We start from the raw sequence: 23,282 nt of genomic DNA on the forward strand, positions 1-23,282 counted from the left end.
TGAAATAAAGCAGCAAACAACTTCCTCTACAGTGACGTCACTGTCTTTCATAAGATCCTCACACCGAGCCCAAACTGCCGAGCGATCATTCAAGACCTCCAGCGACTTCCTCAAATGATAATAATATATCGTGAAAGCAGGATATGACTGCACAATGTACTAAGCTCAAGGATACGATTATGCACTGTTGATAACACTGTTGATTAATACATTGTCATACTTTTTAGGTTGTTTAAGGTTTTGTTTATCATAGTAGGAACTAGGAACAGTGGTGGTTCTAGACCAGAGTAACTGGGGGGCCGGGCAGGGGCCACTTGTGCTTTTAGGGTGCACTCTCTAAACATACATCACAATCTACTTAAACAATTATTCAAAATCATTTTTGTTCGCATGCATCACTCAGTCTTCATAAACAAGCTAATTAAATAACTTAACTCAAAATAATCTCCCATGTTAATTTATTTGACAAGGAACTTTGTATTGTAGTAGCATAACATTTTAACATTCAAGTACATCAAGGCACATTTTTGCACCTATAAACTTTAACAGATACAGTTGAAGTCAAAATTTTTTGCTCTCCTGTTAATTTGAAATAATGTTTCACAAGGATCTTTAACAAACCAAGGAGATTTTCACAGTATTTCCAATAAAAAATAATTCTTCTGGAGTCATAATTTTAATTTTAAGGTCAGTGTTATTGGCCTTCTTAAGAAATATTCACTGTATATTTTAATTGTCTACGCAACAGACCAGTTATACAATAACTTGACTAATTATTCTAACTTTCCCAGTTAACATTAAGCCTATAAATTACACTTACTGTAAATCTGAATACAATTATCCTGCAAAATATCTAGTAAAAGATTATGCTGTCACCATGGGAAAGACAAAAAAGTAGTTATTAGAAATTAGTTAGTTTCCTTTGAAGGTTGTGTTTAGGGCTTAGGGGTAGGGCAAGGCCATATAATAAGTGGAGTTTACAGTATAAAATTAATTATGCCTATGGAGAGTCCTCATAAATCACAAAAAAACAACCTCTCTCTCTCTCTCTCTCTCTCTCTCTGTATGCATCTGTGTCTGTTCTGCTACTATAACTTTGCCAATGATGAACTACCAGTGAAAGGTTATGTGACTATTTTTAATTTCATAATGTTTTTACAGCATCAATGCTGTAATGTAATTCAAATATAATCAGTTAAATAGACGTAAGCATCCATTTGGTTGTTAAAGCACAAAAAGAGATGAAAGATTGTGTAAACGCTAACGCCATAACTAGCAGCAGGTTAGTGCAAAAACTCAGTTGAAAATACCGGGGTAAAATTAATTAGCGTAATTAGGAGACATGACGTGGAAAAATATAATATATTGCAGTGCTTTTTGTTTGGTCTGATACCCAATTTATATAATATCTCAGCCAGGCAGTGAAGATCTCTGTTTTCCTTTTAATTGAAATCAGATCTTAAGCGCAGCTATTTTGTATGGGACGACAATTCACTGGAAGCCCTGGGGCTGGCAGACTGAAATTAAAAGTCTGTGCATATACCCCATTTACTACCAGAAGTTGTGTTAAGTTTCATTCTAAAGCTATATATTGAAAATAAAATGATCGTATTGTTTTAGTTAAGAGGATTAGGTCAATATAAAAACACTAGACTTCAGTGGATGTCGCTGGTCCTCCAGGAACGTGGTTGAGAAACACTGACCACATGTCGCTGGACTGTGGAGGAAACCGGAGTACCAGGAGGTGAACAGAGGAGAACATGCAAACTCCAATCAACCCAGCCACCTTTTTGCTATGAGGTGACAGTGCTAACAATAAATCTGTGCAACATAAACATATATGGCATTAATATAAACACTTTTTTACACTATTCCTAACGATGTAGCATCTTGTTGCGGGCCCCTGGGGGTCGGTCACAGTCCCCCTAGCGGAGAGCGACAGGACGGTAATCTAGCAGCGCTAGGACCCCGCAGCGACGCGGCGCCCTCTGGAAGTGTCAGAGGAGCGCACTTGCTCCGCCAGACTCTGGATCAATTATTTGTATGCAAGTGTCCATCCGGAAGGGTCAGTCTGGAGATGGCTGCGAATCGGGTGGGGAGGCGTTATAACAATAAAATACACTCGCCGAACCGAGGAACCAGCCGGGAAGCTGGACTGAGTGTGCAGAAGAGACAAGCGCGAGTCACTGTCAAATATAATAGAAAGGAACTCCAGAGGCGCCTGGATGTGGAAAAGTGGATAGATTGTGGACTTGACGAGCTGTATTTGGGAAGGGTGAGTCCTCTTTTTATGTAGAATTATGAGTAAACTAAAATAAATCAAACACTAATTGACTTTAACAGTTTTCATATTATAAACGGAATTTTTAAGAGTGATAAATCTGTTCTTGATTGCTCATTATTTCTTTGCGCTGTCACTGGAAGCTGTTAAGGAGTAGTTCATTCGTTAGTAGTAAATGCATTTGTCTTCTATAATAATAAAAGTTTTATATGAGTGAGAGGAAGATTTAAAATTCTCTCTATCCACGTGGAGATGTGCACCTTACGTGTCTGAATTGTGAAGCAGCTGTCACTACATTTTAATCCAAAACTGAATGTAAATGTTCTGAGGTGGTTAAATGTGATGAAGGATTATTAATACCAAGTCAGTTTCGAATAATAATGCTTGACTGAGTCGCTTTAGATGTGCAAATCACAGACTGTTCAGCACGTTTATTCATGAAGGGCGTGAACCTTTTCTCGGGTCATTCCTCGAGACAGCAGCCTTTTGTGTCCCTCATGAATATATAAACAGTGCAAACAGCGACTTGAACGATGGCAGGCTGAAACCAGCCCTTTTCTAAATAATTACATGCACTTTTTATCAACCATTTAAATGACATTATATATAGTTTTATATTGTTTGTGTTTTTTCTTCTTCTTTATGAGGATAGTGTGTATGTAAACACATTTTAAATATACAGCATTGCATATTTAATTATTAGACCACTTTTTAGAAACTACTGACAAAGATTTGTATCTGAAATAATTTATAATATTTAATGAACAATTATTTTATAATAATAAAACAATATATACTAATTTAGGTCATTTAAAAAAGCATGAAAGTCTTACAGTAATAAAACAAAAATTCCCTTTGCATCAAAAACTCCTAATGTCTAATGTCTTTTAAAATGGTGATACACTCGCTGCTTGTTCAAATTGCTTATTAAAATGAGCTGAAACATCACAATTCCTGAGATAAGGGGGACTTGATGATTTTATGTTCAATCCACTTAATCGTTAATAGTGAACTTAATCGATTTGTGTTGGGACAACATGAACAAATTGTGTGGAACCCTGCATTTTTACAGTGTTGGAAGAGCCAAAAAGGGGTTTTCGCAGTGATGCTTTAGAAACCCTTTTTTTTTTTGGTTGCCCAAATAACCTTTCTTAAAACATCCCATCATTTTTCTTATAGTTTCATAAATATTAAAAGTTCATCATGGAACCACCAATGTCAATAAAAAAAAACATTATTTTAAGAGAGTAAATACACTTCAAAACAAACAAAAAAAAACTCATTAGATGAACTCAATTTAACTCAAATGAATTTGTTTAGCACCAGCAAAAAAACTATTTACACAATTAAATGCAATTGAGTTGGTCCAACATAGTTTTATCAAATAAAAGTTTAAATACATAAATTCATTCATTTTGGCTTAGTCCCTTTATTAATCAGGGTTCGCCACAGCGGAATGAACCGTTAACTTATCCAGCATATGTTTTGCGCAACAGATGCCGTTCCAGCTGCTACCCATCACTGGGAAACATCCATACACACTCATTCACACACATACACTACAGACAATTTAGCTTACCCAATTCACCTGTACATGTGTTTGGACTTGTGGGGGAAACCGGAGCACCCAGAGCAAACCCATGTAAACACGGGGAGAACATGCAAAAAATTCACACAGAAACACCAACTGACCCAGCCAAGGCTCAAACCAGCGACCTTCTTGCTGTGAGGCGATCGTGCTACCCACTGCGCCACCATGCAGCCTAGTTTAAATACATTTGTATTGTTATTTAACTTAAACTCAAAGGTCTGTTAATATCATGTCTATTATGTCTTGTACATTTCAACGTCTTTTAGTTTTATTTGAAGTAATCCTAAAAGAACTAAAAGAGCCATTTTTAAGCATTTTTAAGAGTTACATATACAGTTGTGGGCGACGCAGTGGCACAGTAGGCAGTGCTGTCGCCTCACAGCAAGAAGGTCGCTGGTTTGAGCTTCAGCTGGGTCAGTTACCATTTCTGTGTGGAGTTTGCATGTTCTCCCTGCGTTCGCGTGGGTTTCCTCTGGGTGCTCTGGTTTCCAAAACAGTACAAAGACATGCGGTACAGGTGAATTGGGTAGACTAAATTGTCCATAGTGTATGTGTGTGAATGAGTATGTGTGGATGTTTCCCAAAGATGCGTTGCAGCTGGAAGGGCATCCGCTTCGTAAAACGTGCTGGATAAGTTGGCGGTTCACTCCGCTGTGGCGACCCGGATTAATAAAGGGACTAAGCCGAAAAGAAAATGAATGAATATACAGTTGTTTTAGACTGATCTGAGAACTATTTTTAGGACAGTTATTGCTCACTGAGCAAAGCAACAAACTGCATTTTTGCTATCTAAGCTGCCAACACCCAAAGCCAGTGTGCTTCTGCAAACTAGCAATCTCAAAACTCAAGGCATTACATAAAAATCTTCTCAATCTTCAAACTAAAGTGAATATTAAACTCTAACAAGTCTTTCTATTAACTTTAAACACCTAAAATTACTTTTATAGTCAACATTTCCATCTCTTAATTCAATCCCACGCAAAACATGCTGAGATCTACAATCCCCTAACCATGTAGCTGGACCAACACAATTCCTTCATGTTGTCCCAACACAAAACACTTAAGTTAACTTAATGGTTTACAAATTTTAGTGGACTGAACATAAAACGGATAAACTGGTCAAAGAAATGACAAGAATTGTGTTGTTTCAGCTCATTTTAAACAGGTAGTCCAAGCAAGCAGCAGTAATCATTTATTTGAGTGTAAGTAAACTCTTATTAGCAAACCTTTATAAAACCACACACATTGTAAAGATTTGTACCTCACACCTTGACATGGAACTTGCATCTTTAATGCTTTTAACACTAATTTGCATCAGCTTATTGTTAATGTAGCACAAATTACCATTAAGCTGCTATTACTCTTCTCCTGGGAGGCTTGAAATAAATGTTTGATATGCAGAAATGCTAACAATATCCAATTAATTCACATTCCTGTGTCTTGGGATATTTTAGGATGTACAGTATGTTTTTTTTCTGAGTGTGTCCAGTTCCCAAGATCAGGGGGCTGATCTTAAATGCTTAAAGATGCTGTCGAGATTTGTTGGTGCATTTGCTGCCTTACATGGAGAGCGGAGAGCTCTGGGATGCCAGCAGGCGCCTGGAAAACAGTAAACACTCACAGTCACTGGGCTTTGTGATGGTGGATGTTTGGGCTCTGACACTGAAACGCACATGGCGTCCTGCCACCAAAAACACAGTTATGAAATGATGAAGGAGAGACTGAAGGGTGTTGCAGCAAATTCAGTTTCAACATCTATAGTGGTTTTCTGGGGTTAAATTATGGGAGTTTATTTTAATTTCACAATTCAAATTCTTTATTTTTGCACATGGTCTAGCTCAGGGGTGGGCAAGCTCGGTCCTGGAGGGCCGATGTCCTGCACAGTTTAGCTCCAACTCTAATCAAACACACCTGCTTTTAGATTTCTAATGATCTTGAAGACACTGATTAGCTTGTTCAGGTGTGTTTGATTAGTGTTGGAGCTAAACTGTGCAGGACACCAGACCTCCAGAACGGAGCTTACCCTCAACTTGTCTAGCTGCTTTTAAGCTGTTTAAACTGTACACAGATTTAGTTTAGGATCGCTTTGAATAATTTTTTACTTAAAAATGCTTGTAAATTTACAAAAAAAGATAGAACACACTAAATTAAACACACTCAATTTTGAAAAATATTGAAATATTTAAATAAGGCGGCATGGTGGCTCAGTGGGTAGCACTGTCATCTCACAGCGAGAAGGTCACTGGTTCGAGTCCAAGCTGGGCCAGTTGGCATTTCTGTGTGGAGTTTGCATGATCTCCCCATGTTGGTGTAGGTTTCCTCTTGGTGCTCTGGTTTCCCCCAGAGTCCAAAGACATGCGCTATAGGTGATTGAATAACTTAAATTGGCCGTAGTGTATGTGTGAATGAGTGTGTATGGGTGTTTCCCATTACTGGGTTGAACATGACGTCTTACTGACGTTGCACTCCAACGTACCAATGTGGATTTTTTTTGGAAATGAAAATCGGGTTGACATCAGATCCCAACGTCAGGCCGACATCAATAGCCAACCTAAAATCAACCAAATATCAACATCTAATCATGTTAAAACTTGACGTTGTGTGGACGTTACCACTATGACATCTATCAGACATTGGATTTTGGTCACTCTCCAACACAACCTAAAATCAACCAAATATCAACATAATTTGACGTCATTATTGGATGTCAAAATAGCGTTGGCTTTATACGCTAGCTAGACATTGAATTTTGGTCACCTGACGTCACGACGTAAATCTAACCTAATATTAACGTCTTATGATGTTGTGTGCCTGCTGGGAAGGGACTATGCCGAAGGAAAATGAATGAATCTTTTGTTATTATAATTGTAATGTAATTATTTTGTTAAATATTGACAAACTATTCATTTATGATGGAATTGATGGCATTAAATATATATAATCTATTTATTTTTCTATAGTCAATCTTATAATAATAATTTCCTGTAAAAACATACTCCAGTATTTTTGTTTTCAAAAATGTGTACAGTGTACCTACTATACTAAATATTTCTGCCATTTTCTGAAACTTAAATAAAACCTATAGTTCCAAAATAAATTTGATTAAACCACAACAGAATATTTAGCATCTCCGTGCTAACATTAGGATGCTCTTAAATGTGTGTGCGTTTGAGTTGTTGAGTAATTGCACACACTCATATTTTGGCACAATATCTCAAACTCATAGAACAAAGTAAAAGTATCATAAAATGCAGATCCTTATACCTTATTTACCCCTAAAAGGTGTACAGCAGTACCAAAAAGTTATCTGATTTGTACATATTAGTACTCTTTAAAAGGGTTTTACCTCAGTGACATTTAGTTTTCTTGAATGATGACTGGACGATTGCCAACTGTGATTTTTTTTTGCAATTTTTTATTATGTGATGTTGGTGCTAAAAAGTAACAGCCCCCACTGAGGCTGTAATCAGATCCCGCTCTTCATTTCCTGTCGGCAGCAGACCCGACAAAATCCTGCTCTTATGGTCCTGGGATTGATTGATTGATGGTAAATTTGTCTCATGGGGTGTTCCTTATGAGAGAGGGGGATGGAGGTTGTGGAAATGAAGACCCCATATGTCACTGTATCACACAAAGAAAGCCCTCCTGCAACTGTCCTCCACCCCCCATCCCACGAAACGACAACCCGTTACCTATTGGTCCACATACTGCGCATCACAAGCCCCATTAAACAGCACCATTAGTCCTCGGCTGTTAGTCCGCAGCTTTATCAAAAGCTTAATGAAAAGCATAGATTAGAGAATGAGTTCATTCATTCATTCATTATCTTTTCAGCTTAGCCCCTTTATTAATCTTGGGCCGCCACAGCGGTATGAACCGCCAACTTATCCAGCATATGTTTTCACACACTGGATGCCCTACCAGCCGTAACCCATCACTGGGAAACACCCATACACTTCCATTCACACAAATACACTACAGACAATTTTAGCTTACCCAATTCACCTGTACCGCATGTCTTTGGACTTGAGGGGGAAACGGGAGCACCCGGAGGAAACCCACACGAACACAGGGAGAACATGCAAACTCCACACAGAAATGCCACCTGACCCAGCAGAGGCTCGAACCAGCGGCCTTCTTGCTGTAAGGCGAGAGCGCTACCCACTGCACCACTGTGCTGCCCGAGTCCCGGAATGATAGGATCAAAAAAAAAAATCTCCATATCATCATATATGCCTCAAGCAGACAAAACTTTGTGCTAGATATGAAGTATCCAATGTATAGAACACACAATGACTGCAGTAGTTCTATACTTAACCTAAAATGAGTGTCTGTGGTTCACTGGTGTGTGGTTCCAAAACTTTATGAGTTTCTTTCTTCTGTTAATCACAAAAGAAGAACTATTTTGAAGAATGATGGAAACCAGCAGCCATTCATTCATTCATTTTCTATTCGGCTCAGTCCCTTTATTAATCTGGGCTCACCACAGTGGAATGAACCGCCAACTTATCCAGCATGTTTTGCACAGCGAATGCCCTTCCAGCTGCAACCCATCACTGGGAAAGATCTATACACACTCATTCACACACATTCACTAAGGACAATTTAGCTTACCCAATTCACCTGTACCACATGTCTTTGGACTTGTGGGGGAAACTGGAGCACCCGGAGGAAACCCATGCAAACACATGCAAACTCCACACAGAAACAGAAACTGATCTAGCCGAGGCTCGAACCAGCGACCTTCTTGCTGTGAGGCGATTGTTCTACCCACTGCACCAACCAGTAGCCATTGACTTTTATAATAAGAAAAAGTAATATATTATGAAAGCTTTCAACATGAGTTAACAAAGAAAATCATGGAATTTTATTTTTGGATGAACTGCCCATTTAAGTTTTTAAATGAGCAATAGGAGATCTCGGAAAATGCTAACACTAGTCTGATAGCACTGAAAACCTACGTCCAACCCAGCAAATCCACATCCTTAAACACATGAACCTGCACTAGACCAGGGATTCTCAACCTGTGGGCCTTAGCGGTTAATTTTTTAATAAATCATTTGATTTCATTATTAAATATGCTTTATATAGAAGTTATTGGTGTAATGTCATTTCCCGTTTTCTGTTATTGATTACTTTGGACTTTGTGCAAAAAGAGCCTCACTGTAAAAAACAGACTTAACCGTGGCTGCACTTCCAACCACTGCACGTCAACTAGGACTACATGCTCAGCTGTATAACATAAAGCAAACCGTCACGCAAATGTAAAGGCAATAATGATTAGAGTTATAGCCAGTTCGTATCCAACTCATATCAGAGTCGCACATCTCTGTTGATTCACAAATGATGCGTGCTCTCTTTGTGTGAACTCTTTAAAATATCAGCATAGTTGTCCAAAATAGAATGCGAGTGTTTTATAATGGATGCGCGCCCCATACTGGAGGATCTAGCAAGACTCAGTGGTGTTTTAGTGAACAGCTGTTCACTACTGTCAGCGAACTCCAATAATATCCTAAAATCCCAAGCGCCTTCAGATCGATGTGTTTCAGCAGGCTCAGAGTGTTTTTACTGTATTTTACTTTTTATTTTTAATGTATATGATCAATAGATGAAAGTATTCAGTCCAATTCAATGCATAAGCTTTTTTTGTCATCCCCTGTTGTCCTGTCAGGTTCATTTATTAAAGAAAAGGCCTAAATACTCTGCAGTTGTGACAAATACCTGAAGAATTCAGGAGTTTTAATCTGTGTGTGTTTTAAAAAATAAACTAAATCTATATTATTATATATTCTATATTTAATTCTCTCTATATATAATGTTTCAGGTTTTTTATAAAATGCTGTAAAAAAGATAGCAATAGTATAAGCAAAATAAATGTTTTGCTAATAAATAAAGGTTTAAAATAAGCAATTTCTCTAGACAATCAGTTCAAGAAAAAATGTCAGATGTGGGCCTTCAAAAAAATGTTTAGAGAAGGAGGTGGGCCCCAAAGTGAAAAAGGTTATAAACCCGTGCACTAGACCAGTGTTTCCCAACCCTGTTCCTGGAGGCACACCAACACTACATATTTTGTATGTCTCCCTTATCTGACCCATTCCTGTCAGGTTTTGGGGTCTTTTCTAATGTTCTGCTGAGTTGATTCAGGTGTGTTTGATTAGGGAGAGGTTGAAAATGTGTACTGTTGGTGTGCCTTCAGGAACAGGGTAGGGAGACACTGCACTAGACAACATAACTACAAAACAACATGTAACATTCACCAGAGAGAAAAAATTATAGTATAGATATAGTAATTGCAATAGCAAATTTTAAAACAGAAGGTATGTTGTCGATGGTTGCCTGCCATTTTCTGTCTGAACCGCATCAATGACAAAATCTTTTCTGCACAAACAGAGTGCGCAGAGGTATGCAAGTACATATGTTGACAGGCAGCTAGGACAGCCTCATAATGTTCTTACCGAATGTTTTGCTTGTACAAACTTTTCTTGGTTTTACACCTTCCACAGCATATTAAAAGAAATATAAATACATTTGGACCACTTAATTTAAAGACTGCTATCAGGATGTGAAGAGACTTTCAACCAGCATAATAAAAATCTTTCTGAAGACAATCACCTATTGAACCTTTATAAAAGGTAAATAAAAAATAGTTTTGAATTAATCAGGAATATAGGACATTTGTTTGGAGTAAGCTTCAGGAATTCCAAAGAGTTTGCCAAAGCGAACTTTCTGGAAATGTTTACTTACTACCACTTACTACCCTTGGTCTATAGTAATGACATAATAAAATAGTGTGTTTATTTTATTTGATGTTTTTCAGACATCTTTTTGATTTAAAATATAGAAATATAAAGACCTTCACTGTGAGCATATCAGTGTGGAACAATGATTGTAGTGTAGTGTATTGTAGTCATGTTGTCTAGTCTCTCATGTGTTCATAAGCTGTGGCTATGAATGATGATTTGCAGGGTGGAACGAAGGCTTTCAGTGTTATCAGGCTAACGTTAGCATTTTCCAAGATCTCCTATTGCACATTTAAAGACTTAAAGGGACAGTTCCTCTAAAAATGAAAATACCATCACGATTTGTTCCAAACTTATTCCAAACAACTCATGTTAAACACTTTCATAATATATTTGTTTTTAATTAATCATGTAAGATTAGGATCGCTCAATAATCTTTTAAAGCAAGGAGAAAATGCTTCTAGTATATATCTTGTTGCTGTTGTCAAAGGTTATGGTTCCACTCATACTCTGTGGTTGTGCAATGCAAATCAATCTGTCACTTGGTAGAAGTTAGCCAAATTAGGCACATGCTAACATGGTCATGCTCAGTAAAAAAAAATCTAAGTTGTTTTAAATGAGAACACTATATCAGAAGGTTTACTTCACAAGCTCACATTTAGCTCAAGTGTGTTGTTTCCTGTTCCTTCATAACTGGTAGCAAAATTTAGTAGCAATTTATTTATTTTCAAACTAGTTCTTATTAAAAAGCATGTCTTTTAATTCTTTTTTGAAGCCTTATGTGGCACCACAATTTTAAAGAATTCTGCTATTTTAAACAACTCATTCTTACGGCAGTGATTAAACCGTTCCGTGTTCGGAGAAAGAGCAAATGCAGTCAAATCAAAATCCATGTTAACACTATTTCTACTCCCTCCCACACTAAAAAAAGAAAGCATCCAAACAAAGAATAAATTGAAATGACATACGCACTGCGCGTCCACAAGAAGGATTCAAGATATTTGTTTTTGATGTACAAAAACAATGGACAAGCCCGCACTTTATGTTACAACCCTGCTCTAGGGTCAAGGATTTAACATAAAACAACACTGGATAATTAAAATCACTTTTATTAGTCTTTTTTTGGCCTTTTCTATTTTTTAAACACCCAAAATGTGAAGCCAAATACCCCTGAGAGGACCCACAGAAAAATAATAAACAGAAATATATCCCCTACCTAAAGACTCAGCTAAACTACATACAGCTAACAAAATACAATACAAAAACTACTGCTACCTCCCTGACTATATATAAAAAACAGGAGAAAATATTTACAGGTAAGAAAAGTGTGGTGTCCAACCCGTGTACATACAGAGTCCAATATTTACTATAACAACAAACATACCAAAAACAAATGATGGATGGATAAACAACAAACAAAAGTCAAAATTGATTTGACTGTCTTTGCTCTTTCTACGAACACGGAACAGTTTGATCACTGCCGTAAGAATGAGTTGTTTAAAATAGCAGAATTCTTTAAAATTGTGGTGCCACATAAGGCTTCAAAAAAGAATTAAAACACACCAAAATGCAACACAACATTGCATACTTCCAAGTATAAAGTAAAAGAAACACAACACAGATCACATTAAATTCTGGTTAATACAGGGGTCGGGAACCTTTTTTCAGCAAAGAGCCATTTCAGATTTTTTTTGGCAAATGATTTTTTTTAAAGAGCCATTGGGGATATATATGAAGCATCACATGTTGAGCAAGTCCATGTATTAAGAAAGAATAATTTATAGAATTGTTTTCTTTTCGCCATCAACACTCATGAATGTTGTTTGAATTTACGTGCACAAGGTTACCATAAAAATCTAAGTTGTAATCGCGTTTCAAGTTAATTCACAGCGTCGCACACGTGCATTGGTTGAAACGTCCTTTTATTTTTATTCTTATTCATTTTGCTGTAAAAATATACAATAAAAAGGTCAAATTGTATTTTCAATAGGAAACTGATTTTTAGTGACAGTTTACATTTTTTATTGCAGTAAGACAGCTGGAGAGCCACATATTTTTGGTCAAAGAGCCACATGTGGCTCCCGAGCCATAGGTTCCCTACCCCTGGGTTAATATGATGTTCGTTCGGCACTTAAACATAATGAATGTTTAGACACAATATAGGAAACAAACATGCACAAAATGCATTCTTTAAATGATTCCATACATAATCGGTTCAGTCTGAGTTATGAGCAGATCACTGAAAGTGCATGCTAATACCAGGTTGGGAAAGAGCCTTAGTTTGCATGCTAACTCTACTCCCGTGGGAATGATGATCAGAAAAATGAATGCACCTGGATGGACTCTAGCAGAATGCTTATATCAGCAACACAAAGAGCAGCAAGCAAAACAGCAGATGTAAGAAGTCGAGATCCACATTTAGACTGTTTATAAACAACATTACATTTCAGAGTTGAGTTCTTGTTCCTAATATGGTCAGCTAGTAAAGAGGTCACTAATAACCACAGGCTCATTTATTCTGCGCGCACAAATATTTCAAGATTTGTTTCTTGAGAAAAAAAGGGTTTTATTGTGAATTCTAATGTTCCATCTAAGGCTTGTAATGTCATTAGGCTACGCAGTGTCAGCTCCTGTTGATCTTGCTCGCACTTTTGCCTTTAATGTGGAAAGACGTGCTGTTACATAACAGTTTATGGAGTCCCGAGGACAGATGATGCACAAACGATTTGACATTTTACTCTGGTTGGATGGAGCTGACGTTAGAGGTGCTGAAATGCTGGTGCAGGGATTATCCACAGCGTTGAAGATTAGTGAATGCAGTAATATTTGTAGCTGATCATTCAGAAGTGTGTCCTATCGTGACAGAGTTTGAATGTTGATGATATTCTGAAAAAAACGTTTGTTTGGTGCATGCAGGGGATTGTCGAAGTGTTGCTATAGTGGTAAAAATAGCAAATGTGGTAATATTTGTCATTAAAAAGTAACCACATGACTCATTATGAAAGAGATTGAACGTATATTACCTACATTCTTACATTAAAAATTTAGATCTATATAATTTTATGAGGGCGTCACAGTGGCGCAGTGGGTAGCACGATCGCCTCACAGCAAGAAGGCACTGGTTCGAGCCTCGGCTGGGTCAGTTGGCATTTCTGTGTGGAGTTTCCATGTTCTCCCTGTGTTCGTGTTGGTTTCCTCCTGGTGCCCCGGTTTCCCCCACAGTCCAAAGATATGCGCTATAGGTGAATCGGTAAGCTAAATTGGCTGTAGTGTAAGTGTGTGTATGCAAGAGTGTATAGGTGTTTCCCAGTGTTGGGTTGTGGCTGGAAGGGCATCCGCTGCGTAAAACATATGCTGGATAAGTTGGCGGATCATTCCGCTGTGGCGACCCCTGATTTATTAAGAGACTAAGCCGAAAAGAAAATGAATGAATAATTTTATGAATGCATGGAGGTTACTAAGGTAAGATTAGTGTAGGCTGTACTATTATATGTAGGTAATCTTGCAAAATTGTGACTCATTATGAAAGAGTTTGAATGCAGATTAACAAAATGTTTACATTCTGAACAGATTCATTGTTTGTTGCATGCAGGGGGTTGACAAGGTGTTTCTGTGGGGTTGCTAAGGTAATAATAACAGTTTATATTTGGTATTATTTGTAGTTTTACAATTAATTAATTTAATTTAAATTAGGTCTCATTATGAAAGTTTGAATGTAAAGTTGTATATTTTGAAAAGGCAGTTTGTTTGATGCATGGAGAAGTTTTCTAAGGTGTTGCTATGCAGAAGCTACAATGCTAGAATTGGTAAATGCTGTATTACTTACTCCCGGGGCCGTTTATATTGAAGTTGATATTTAGCCGCACCATGTTGGTGTTTCGTAAAATCTAATTTTTACGAGGTGGGTCGTTAGCCCAACGCTCAACCCCCAACCTGGAGGACCAGGACATACACACATAAGCTGCGTCCCAAATCACATACTTATGCCCTATTCTACGCCATTTTGTAGTATAAATAGTGTAAGAAGTGCGTCCACACTGAAAACTCTAAAAATAATAAGAGCACTTTAATTACCCGGATGATGCACTCATTCAGCCGGTAAAATGAAGTGTTGAATGATGGACACTTCACGCACTCAACAACCGCAGCTTTGTTCACGTAGTGGAAGAGGCGGAGCTATCGCACACACATGTTGGATAACTTTATTTATGTTGGATGGTGAAAGCAAAATTCTCCTACGAGAGTGATTATAGAGCCTCCTGATGGTGAATGCGGTTATACTCATAGCAGGTATTATTTGATAGTTTGGTTATTTATTTCACTGATTTGGCAACCGTAAAACATCAACAGGGAAACTGTTTGAATTTCCGTTTAGTAAGAAAACATTAGTGTTCCATTTGGGACGACACTTTATACATATACTATGCTGTTGAGTGTGTAAGTACATAGTGCATGAGTGCATAGTGTGTCATTTGAGACGCAGATTACATACTACGGACAATTTAGCTTACCCAAATTACCTACAGCGCATGTCTTAGGACTTGTGGAGGGAAGCCGGAGCACCCGGAGGAAACGCACGCGAACACAGGGAGAACATGCAAACTCTACAAAGGAATGCCAACTGACCCAGCCGGGGCTCAAACCAGCGACCTTCTATGTAGATTTTACATTGTGAACCCAAAGAGTTGTTTGAAGCATGCAGGGGGTTACCAAGGCGTTGCTATGCAGAAGATAAAGTGCTAAAATTGGTAAATGCTGCAAAATTTTGATTTATCATGAAAGTGTCTGAATGTAGATTAACTACATTCTTTACAGAAACTATCTGTTCCGGAAAATGTCCGATATTCGTGTTTGCGTTCTGGTATTTATTTTAATAGGTTTGGCATTAACTTGTGTGCAGTGAATACCTAAAGTAGTCACCATGCGCAAGTTAAAGCAAAACTATTGGCCCTCAACAATATTTTCAGCCAATCAGCTTTCTTGTGTTTACAATCACTCTCAGTGGTTGGTGATTGTTTCGCGCGCAGTAAGCAGCGAAAATAAATAATGGCAGATTGACCAACCTAAATAATATTTGTATTTTCAAAATGACAAAGAGGCAGTCACACATATTTTCATTTAATTAAACCACGAGTAAATCTGATAATGAGCCTGATCAAAAGAGATCTTGAGAAGGTGAAACTGCATGAATGGATCAAGTTTGCGGGAAACAGAAGCAAATCGATCTCAAGTCAGCCAGAAAACATGACAGAAGAGGTAACTGTTGGCTTTTCTTGAAGATTAGACTGAGTGAGTCATATAATGATTTGTTTTTCACTTGCACATAATAGTGACGTGAACTGAATAGTGATTGTTCATACGTTTTATGTTTGTAGCTACATGTTATTATTATCCATGACTGACCCATAACATTATATGGCACAAAATATTCAAAGACCGTTCAGAAATGTGATGCTCTTTTTTTGCGCTATCACCATTTAATGACGTCATATTCCGGGAAAACTGAAATTGTTTGGTGGACGTCAGTCACAGTAACTTTTATTTCCTGGTTTTGTTCCGAAAATTATTCATTTACAAGTTAAGCACGGGTGCAGATGCAATCTGAGCTCCATGCAATGCTTTTTAATAAGCTCACCTAACCCCACCCCTAACCCTACCTGTCACAGTTACATCACTCGCTACATTGAGTGCATTGTGTCTGACATTTCATCTCTGAGAAATGCAATCTCAGCATTCATCATAAAGGCTGTATCCAGATACTATTAAGCTAAAGTGCTAAAATTATTTGTAGTGTATTATTTGTAGTTAAAAAACAACTACATTGTACAAAAAATATTGGTTTTATAAATGCATTGGTGCTAAAATTAGTGAACGTACTATAGTTTGTAGTTAATCAAGCAACATTGTGATTTGTGAAAGAGTTTGAATGCAGATTAAATAGATTTTTATATCTACAGGGTGTTATTACATAGATCTTTACATTCCAAAAAAAAGGTGAATTGTACAATTACAGTTACATTACAGAAATTGTAAAAATCCTTGCTCTGTTAAACATTATTTGGGAGATATTTGAAAAAGAAAAATTAAATTTACAGGAGGGTGAATAATTTTCACTTGAACTGTATGTAAACTCAATTTAAAGAGTATACTATGTATATAGCTCAGGTTCCTCTTAAATCAATTCAACCAAAATAAAAATGAAAGAATTGAGAAAATCATTCACTCACTTTTAGGAAGACTATTTATCTGTTTGTACGAAAAAAGTCTGAATGGACAAAACTAAAGCAAAAACAAACAACTTGCATAGCAAAGTGTAATACACAAGGTCAAAGAATAAGCAATGGTAATAATGGTAACCTTTTTAACACAGTCATACTTCTTAAAATGTTGCCTTGCTTGTCAGACTAGTCTTACAGTACATCTCACTTCTATACTCAATATGAATACTTGCAGAGAGATACAAGAGATGGGCATTTGAATTAGGGTCACAGCTGCTAATAAGACATGGAAACTCAGCAGAAAAGAAACAGCCCAACTCGAAGACAGCAGGAAGAAAAAAAACACCCACTCTTGCCCAGTCGCTACTGGCCTGGAATTAATGGAGACTGAATCACAGCCCAGGGGGATCAGTTGATGCTAAACCAGTTGGAGTGATTCACTCAGCACTCATGCTTGCAAGAAAAGGTGAAAGAACTCATGCTTTATCAGTGAAAATATTTAGAGTTTTTGGGGAATTACCAGAGACATTAATCATTTGCTGTGTTTAAACAACAACTAACAAGATTATATTAGAATATTTACACATTAACATTCAAGATCACTGAAAAATCTCTTTAGAAACATATTTTTGATCATTTTTTGTAGTTTCTATTTGAACTTTTTCAGTTTTTTATAGATTGATTAACTTTGTATTTTAATGTGTATCGTTGTCATTTTAATACATCAAGATAAATTAAAATGATAAGTATAACAACAAAAACTGTGTATTCAATGCAGTAATACTCAAGATCTCTGATTAAAAATGAATTTATATGAATGTGTGTATATATATATATATATATATATATATATATATATATATATATATATATATATATATATATATATATATATATATATATATATGTATATATGTATGGTTCTTGAATCTGATTGCCTGATAGCCGTGTGATATTCTGCCAGTAACAGCACTCGTCCAGCCTCTTCACCCTTTACCCTTGTGTATTACTCCACCCACATACAACAACAAGAGGACATTGTACAGTTTGTCAAATATTGCAGCTGTTGGACAACGTAATGTACTTTTAAGGCTTTTTTAGGCTAGAATATAGGTGTTTAGATAGCAACTATGCAGTTTATTTATAAGGATAGTGCCTATTTTTAAATATTTATCATTTCTGAGAGACAGCGCATCTGCGGCCATTAGCCTGTCTTTGAGCAGAGTAAAGACGCTTTGTTGTTCATCCACAAGATGGAGACAGAGGAGCATAATAAGCCCTTAGAGGAGAAAACAGCGTAATTTCTAACTATAGCTGATCAAAACATTATTAAACTGGTAAATGACATTCTAAGTTGATCTCTTTGTTTTGTATGTTGCAGTGCTATATTTATATTATGGTAATTGTAGTGTGTTGGGTGTGAGATGGGACTGAGATTAGAAATGTATGTATTTTGTGTTTGCCACTCTTTGTATAACCCCGAGTTCCTTTTCTGTTTGTTTCAATGTTGCAGACTAGTTCCGTTAAAATAAAATAAAAAATGCCTGCATGTGTTTAGCGTTTTTCTTTAATCGCAAACACAACAGCAATCTGGTAGTGTTTGCGCTGATTTGGCATTTTTAGGGATAATTATTGTGATCTCCCGATTGCAACAAAGAAATACTGGGAAATGTCTGTAGACTGATTGCATTACATGTCACGTTCAGCCTTATAATCTTAAAATGTCAGCAAAATCACCTGTTTTGTCATCACTTTAATTACGCTAGAGAATCATTCAAATACTAGCTCTAAAGTGAGGTTGGTGAAGTAGCAATGGTTTCTGCTGTTCTGACGTCAGCTGCAGATGTGAATGAATGGTGGAAGTAGTTCCTCTTACAAAAGGATTTTGAGACTCTCTGTGTTTGAGTTTCTTTTTTATATACACAATTATGCCGTCAAACTGTGATATAAACGCAATATCACACTCGTAGCAGTGCCATATGGCTGTATAACGTCACTGGTGGGAGTGTCGATATACAGCAATATATATACGTATATATATAAATATACAGTTGAAGTCAGAATTATTAGCCCCCCTTTACATTTTTTTTCTTTTTTAAATATTTCCCAACAGTGCAAGGAAATTTACACTTTTATTTCGGCTAGAATAAAAACAATTTTAAGGTCAAAATTATTAGCCCCTTTAAGCTATTTTTTTTTTCGATAGTCTACAGAACAAACCATCGTTATACAACTTGCCTAATTACCCTAACCTGCCTTGTTACCTAATTAACCTAGTTAACCATTTAAATGTCACCTTAAGCTGTGTAGAAGTGGCTTGAAAAATATCTAGTAAAATATTATTTACTGTCATCATGGCAAAGATAAAATAAATCGGTTACTAGAAATGAGTTATTAAAACTATTATGTTTAGAAATGTGTTGAAAAAAATCTGTCAAACAGAAATTGGGCTAATAATTCAGGTGGGCTAAAAATTCTGACTTCAACTGTGTATATATATGTAACGGGGGAGCAGGCAACATACACAAACAAAAAACGAGGCAAGGATCAAAAAACGGCGAGGCAAGGAAAACGCCTTGTAATGTCACAAAACAAATAACAAGACTCAGCAATGAGTGTCTCAAAGTAAGCCGAATATATATGTGTGTAATCTGTCATTGAGCAGCATCAGCTGTGAGTGTAATCAGTCAGGATCTGGAACCGGTGGTGTGTGTGTGTGGTGCATGACTGGGTTTTATAGTCCATTATGAGGCAGGATTGTAGTTCGTGTGAGTGTGAATGTTTTCCAGTGATCTCTGGTGGTTAGATCGCTAGTGATCGTGACGATATATATATGAAGAGTTCAGATGCAAAACCCTCTGAATCCATCAGACCTCTTTTTTTGTAAGTGAGCATTTTTTATCAGGCTCCTCTGATTAGGTTCAGAATTTTCTTTTATGTGTAGTGATAAGGTTATTAGCTATATAAAATAATATATATTTTTTAAATGTCACTTTAGACAATTCTTTGGTTTTTAACAAGGGAAATTTTGTTCCCCTTCGAATGGGGAACTCCAATGCTATGTGGAAACTTCCACTATGGGGATTTCGTCAGAGTCCAATCATCTGAAAGAGTATAAAAACGGGCCAATGAAATGCCAATGAGTTGGCAGCGTCAGCGTGCACAGCTGGCGTCAATGACAATCAGTCATGCTATAAAGACGCAGCCAGTGCCATGCTCGACATCCTTTCGCTTTCAGAGCCTTTCACGAAGCTTCTGAGAGAGTCTTTGAGGGTATCTCCAACCTGTGTCTACAGAGAGAGATCGAGAAGCAGCTTCTCCCGGTCCAGAGCGCGTATACGCAGTGGCAGATGGTCGAGCTGGGTATTTCTCCCTTGCCTGGCGTCCTTTGGGTCCGGTCCTCCAAGAGCGGTTTGTATATAGGAAAAAAGCTTTCCTAAAAGAGCAACACGGTCGTGCAGCGCGTCTTTTTCAAGACGTCACTCCGACCGTGCGTTTCTGGATGCGGTGGTTTCCTATCCCCGGATGATGGGCACGAGCACAGCGTTTCATGTCTGGGGGTCCAGCATGTTAATGCGGTGCTCGCGGGCAGTGCATGCCATCACTGATGTCATGTCTGTTGCGCAGTTAAGATCGCGGCTCGCTCTTGCAAAAGAGCCACCCACCCCAGTTGTCCCCCGCACTGCGGTTGGCACTCGGGCAGATCTGAGGGTTTCAGTGAGAGTAAATCCGCCGCCCCCGGGCCGTGGACCTCTCGCTCCTCCACGCGCTCCATCCAAGCTTCAGGTGAAGAGAAGCGCTCCGTCCTTGGATAGTCGCTCTCTCACCTGATGACACCGGGGGTCAGATGTCCATCGCTGCATCGGAGGATGGGCTGTCATTGTCTGATGAGGATGCGAGCCCGCTCGCTCCCTCCCTCCGGGGTGGAGAGCGCGGCGTTAGAATCTAAAAAGCAGACATGATGGTCGTGCTTTCTCGGGCTGCTTCGGCCGTGGGTCTGGTGATGGTTTATCCCCCAGCCCCGCGGCCGGACCGACTAGATGGGTGTATGTGGAGGATATAAGGAGGCAAGACCTTCAAAGCCTCCCGTCCCCTTCTTCCCGGAAGTGCACAGTAAACTCACGCTGTCCTGAGGGCACTTTTTTCTGCCCGATCTGCGTGCGCTTCCATCCTCACCATCCTTGGAGGTTGGGCTGTCAAGGTCTGACGAGGATTCGAACCCGCTCGCTCCCTCTGGGACTTTGAGCGCGGCGTCGAATCCAGAAGCAGACTTTGCGGCTGTGCTTCCCCAGGCTGCTTCGGCCGTGGCTCTGGAGATGGTTCCCCCGCCCAGGGCGCCGCTAAGTTCGGTAAAACGGACCGCGAAGCGTCCCTGAGGCGGGCCATCTGGGGAGGAGGGAATTTGCTCTTTCCCCGCTGGAGGGCGGGGCACGTTATTTAAAGGCGTAAAAAAAAAAAAAAAAAAAACGCCATCAAAATCCTCAGTGAAAGAGCACTTTTCCCCTCCTCCGGATGTGACAGCCCGAACACTGCCAGTCTGGGACGCTATGCCTTCCAGCTCGCAGGATCGGTGCATTTCGCCAATGGCTCATGGAGCACGAGAGAACGGTCTCCTTTCTCTCCACTCCCAGCCCCTCTCCTGGAGTTTGAGTGCGAGACGAGAACATCTCCTCTCCTGCTCTCCTGTGGGACCCCAGCGCTCCCCGGATGAGCCCACTCACTCCACGCTGCCCCGCCGCTGGCACGTCAGCGATCGTGCGGGTGGGACCATTTGCGGGGGCTCTGCCTGCCTGGTTAGCGCGGGCCAGCCCATCGCAATGGCTCATCCATACGACCAGACTCGGCTATGCGATTCAGTTCGCTAAACGGCCTCCCAGGTTCACGGGCGACCAGGGTCAGTCCTGCGTCCGCCCCTGTCTTGCGAGAGGAGATTGCTGTCCTCCTGGCGAATAATGCAATCGAGCCGGCCCTCCAGCCGAGATGGAGCGCGGGTTTTACAGCCCGCACTTCATCGTGCCCCCCCCAAAAAAAAAAGCGGTGGGCTATGGCCAATCCTATATCTGCACATTTTGAACCGCTGCCTTCACTGGCTGCGCTCCGAAATGCTTACGCAGATGCGCATCACGCGATGCGTTCGTCCTCAGGATTGGTTTGCAGCAATAGATCTGAAGGACGTGTATTTTCATATCTCCACACTTCCACGCCACCGGCAGTTTCTGCGGTTTGCGTTTGAAGGTCGAGCGTGGCAATACAAGGTCCTCCCCTTCGGGCTCTCTCTGTCTCCGCGAGTTTTCACCAAGCTTGCGGAGGGTGCCCTCGCGCCCCTTCGGCTCGCCGGCATCCGCACGCTCAATTATTTCGATGACTGGTTGATTTTTAGCCCACTCTCGGGAGCAATTGATTATGCACAGAGACAAGGTGCTCCGGCACCTCCGCCCGTTGGGGTTTCAGGTCAACCGAGAAAAGAGCAAGCTCGCCTCCGTGCAGAGCATCTCCTTTCTCTGGTTGGAGCTGGACTCGATCACTATGGAGGCGCGCCTCTCACGACAGCGCGCCGAGGTAATGCTGAACTGTCTGAGAGAGTTTGACAGGAAAAAAAAGTGGTCCCCCTGAAATTATTTCAGAGGCTCCTGGGGCATATGGCATCCGTAGCCGCGGCCACGCCGCTCGGATTGCTCCATATGAGACCACTACAGCATTGGCTTCACGATCGGGTCCCCAGACGCGCATGGCACGCGGGCACACACCGAGTGACTGTCACTGCGCTGTGTCACCGCACCCGCACCCCCTGGAAAGGACCCCTTCTTCCTACGGGCCAGTGTGCCCCTAGGTCAGGCGTCCAGGCAGGCTGTCGTTTCGGCAGATGCCTCCAGTATGGGGTGGGGGGCCGTGTGTAGCGGGCATGCTGTTGCGGACCTGTGGAGGGGAACCCAGCTGCATTGGCATATCAACTGCCTAGAGCTGTTGGCAGTGTTTCTCGCTCTGCGCCGCTTTTTACCGGTGCTGAGGGAGCAACAGGTGCTGGTCAGGACGGACAGCACGGCCGCGGTAGCGTATTCCATCCGGATGGGGGTATACGCTCCCGCTGCATGTCTCAGCTCGCTCGCCGTCTGCTCCTCTGGAGTCATACGCGGCTGAAGTCGCTGCTTGCTATTCACACCCCGGATGGGCTCAACCGTGCGGCCAACAGGCTCTCACGGCAGCTCCTTCCCCGGGAGAATGGCGACTCCACCCCGAGTCATGCGTAAGTATGCACTCCCCCCAGTGAGCCTACTCGCGCAGTTTCTGTGCAAGGTCAGGGAGGGCGAGGGGCAGGTCTTGCTAGTTGCGCCCCTGGCCCAACCGGACCTGGATATCAGAACTCTCCCTCTTCGCGACGCCCCCCCTGGCGAGTCCCTTTGAGAGAGGACCTACTTTCTCAGGGACAGGGCACCATCTGGCACCCTCGCTTA

General features: G+C 40.0%; 1 protein-coding gene across 1 annotated transcript in view; it reads left to right on the forward strand.

The window, feature by feature from the left end:
- Positions 1-1,970: 1,970 nt before the first annotated feature.
- ppp1r14ab (protein phosphatase 1, regulatory (inhibitor) subunit 14Ab) overlaps positions 1,971-23,282 on the forward strand; it is a 41,959-nt gene continuing 20,647 nt past the window's right edge. The window contains exon 1 of the mRNA XM_056474286.1: positions 1,971-2,275. Coding sequence (XP_056330261.1) covers positions 2,078-2,275 — 198 coding nt within the window. The 5' untranslated portion in view covers positions 1,971-2,077. The remainder of the gene's footprint in view (positions 2,276-23,282) is intronic.

This window comes from Danio aesculapii, chromosome 15 (genome assembly GCF_903798145.1).
Source record: "Danio aesculapii chromosome 15, fDanAes4.1, whole genome shotgun sequence".
NCBI classification, from domain to species: domain Eukaryota; kingdom Metazoa; phylum Chordata; class Actinopteri; order Cypriniformes; family Danionidae; genus Danio; species Danio aesculapii.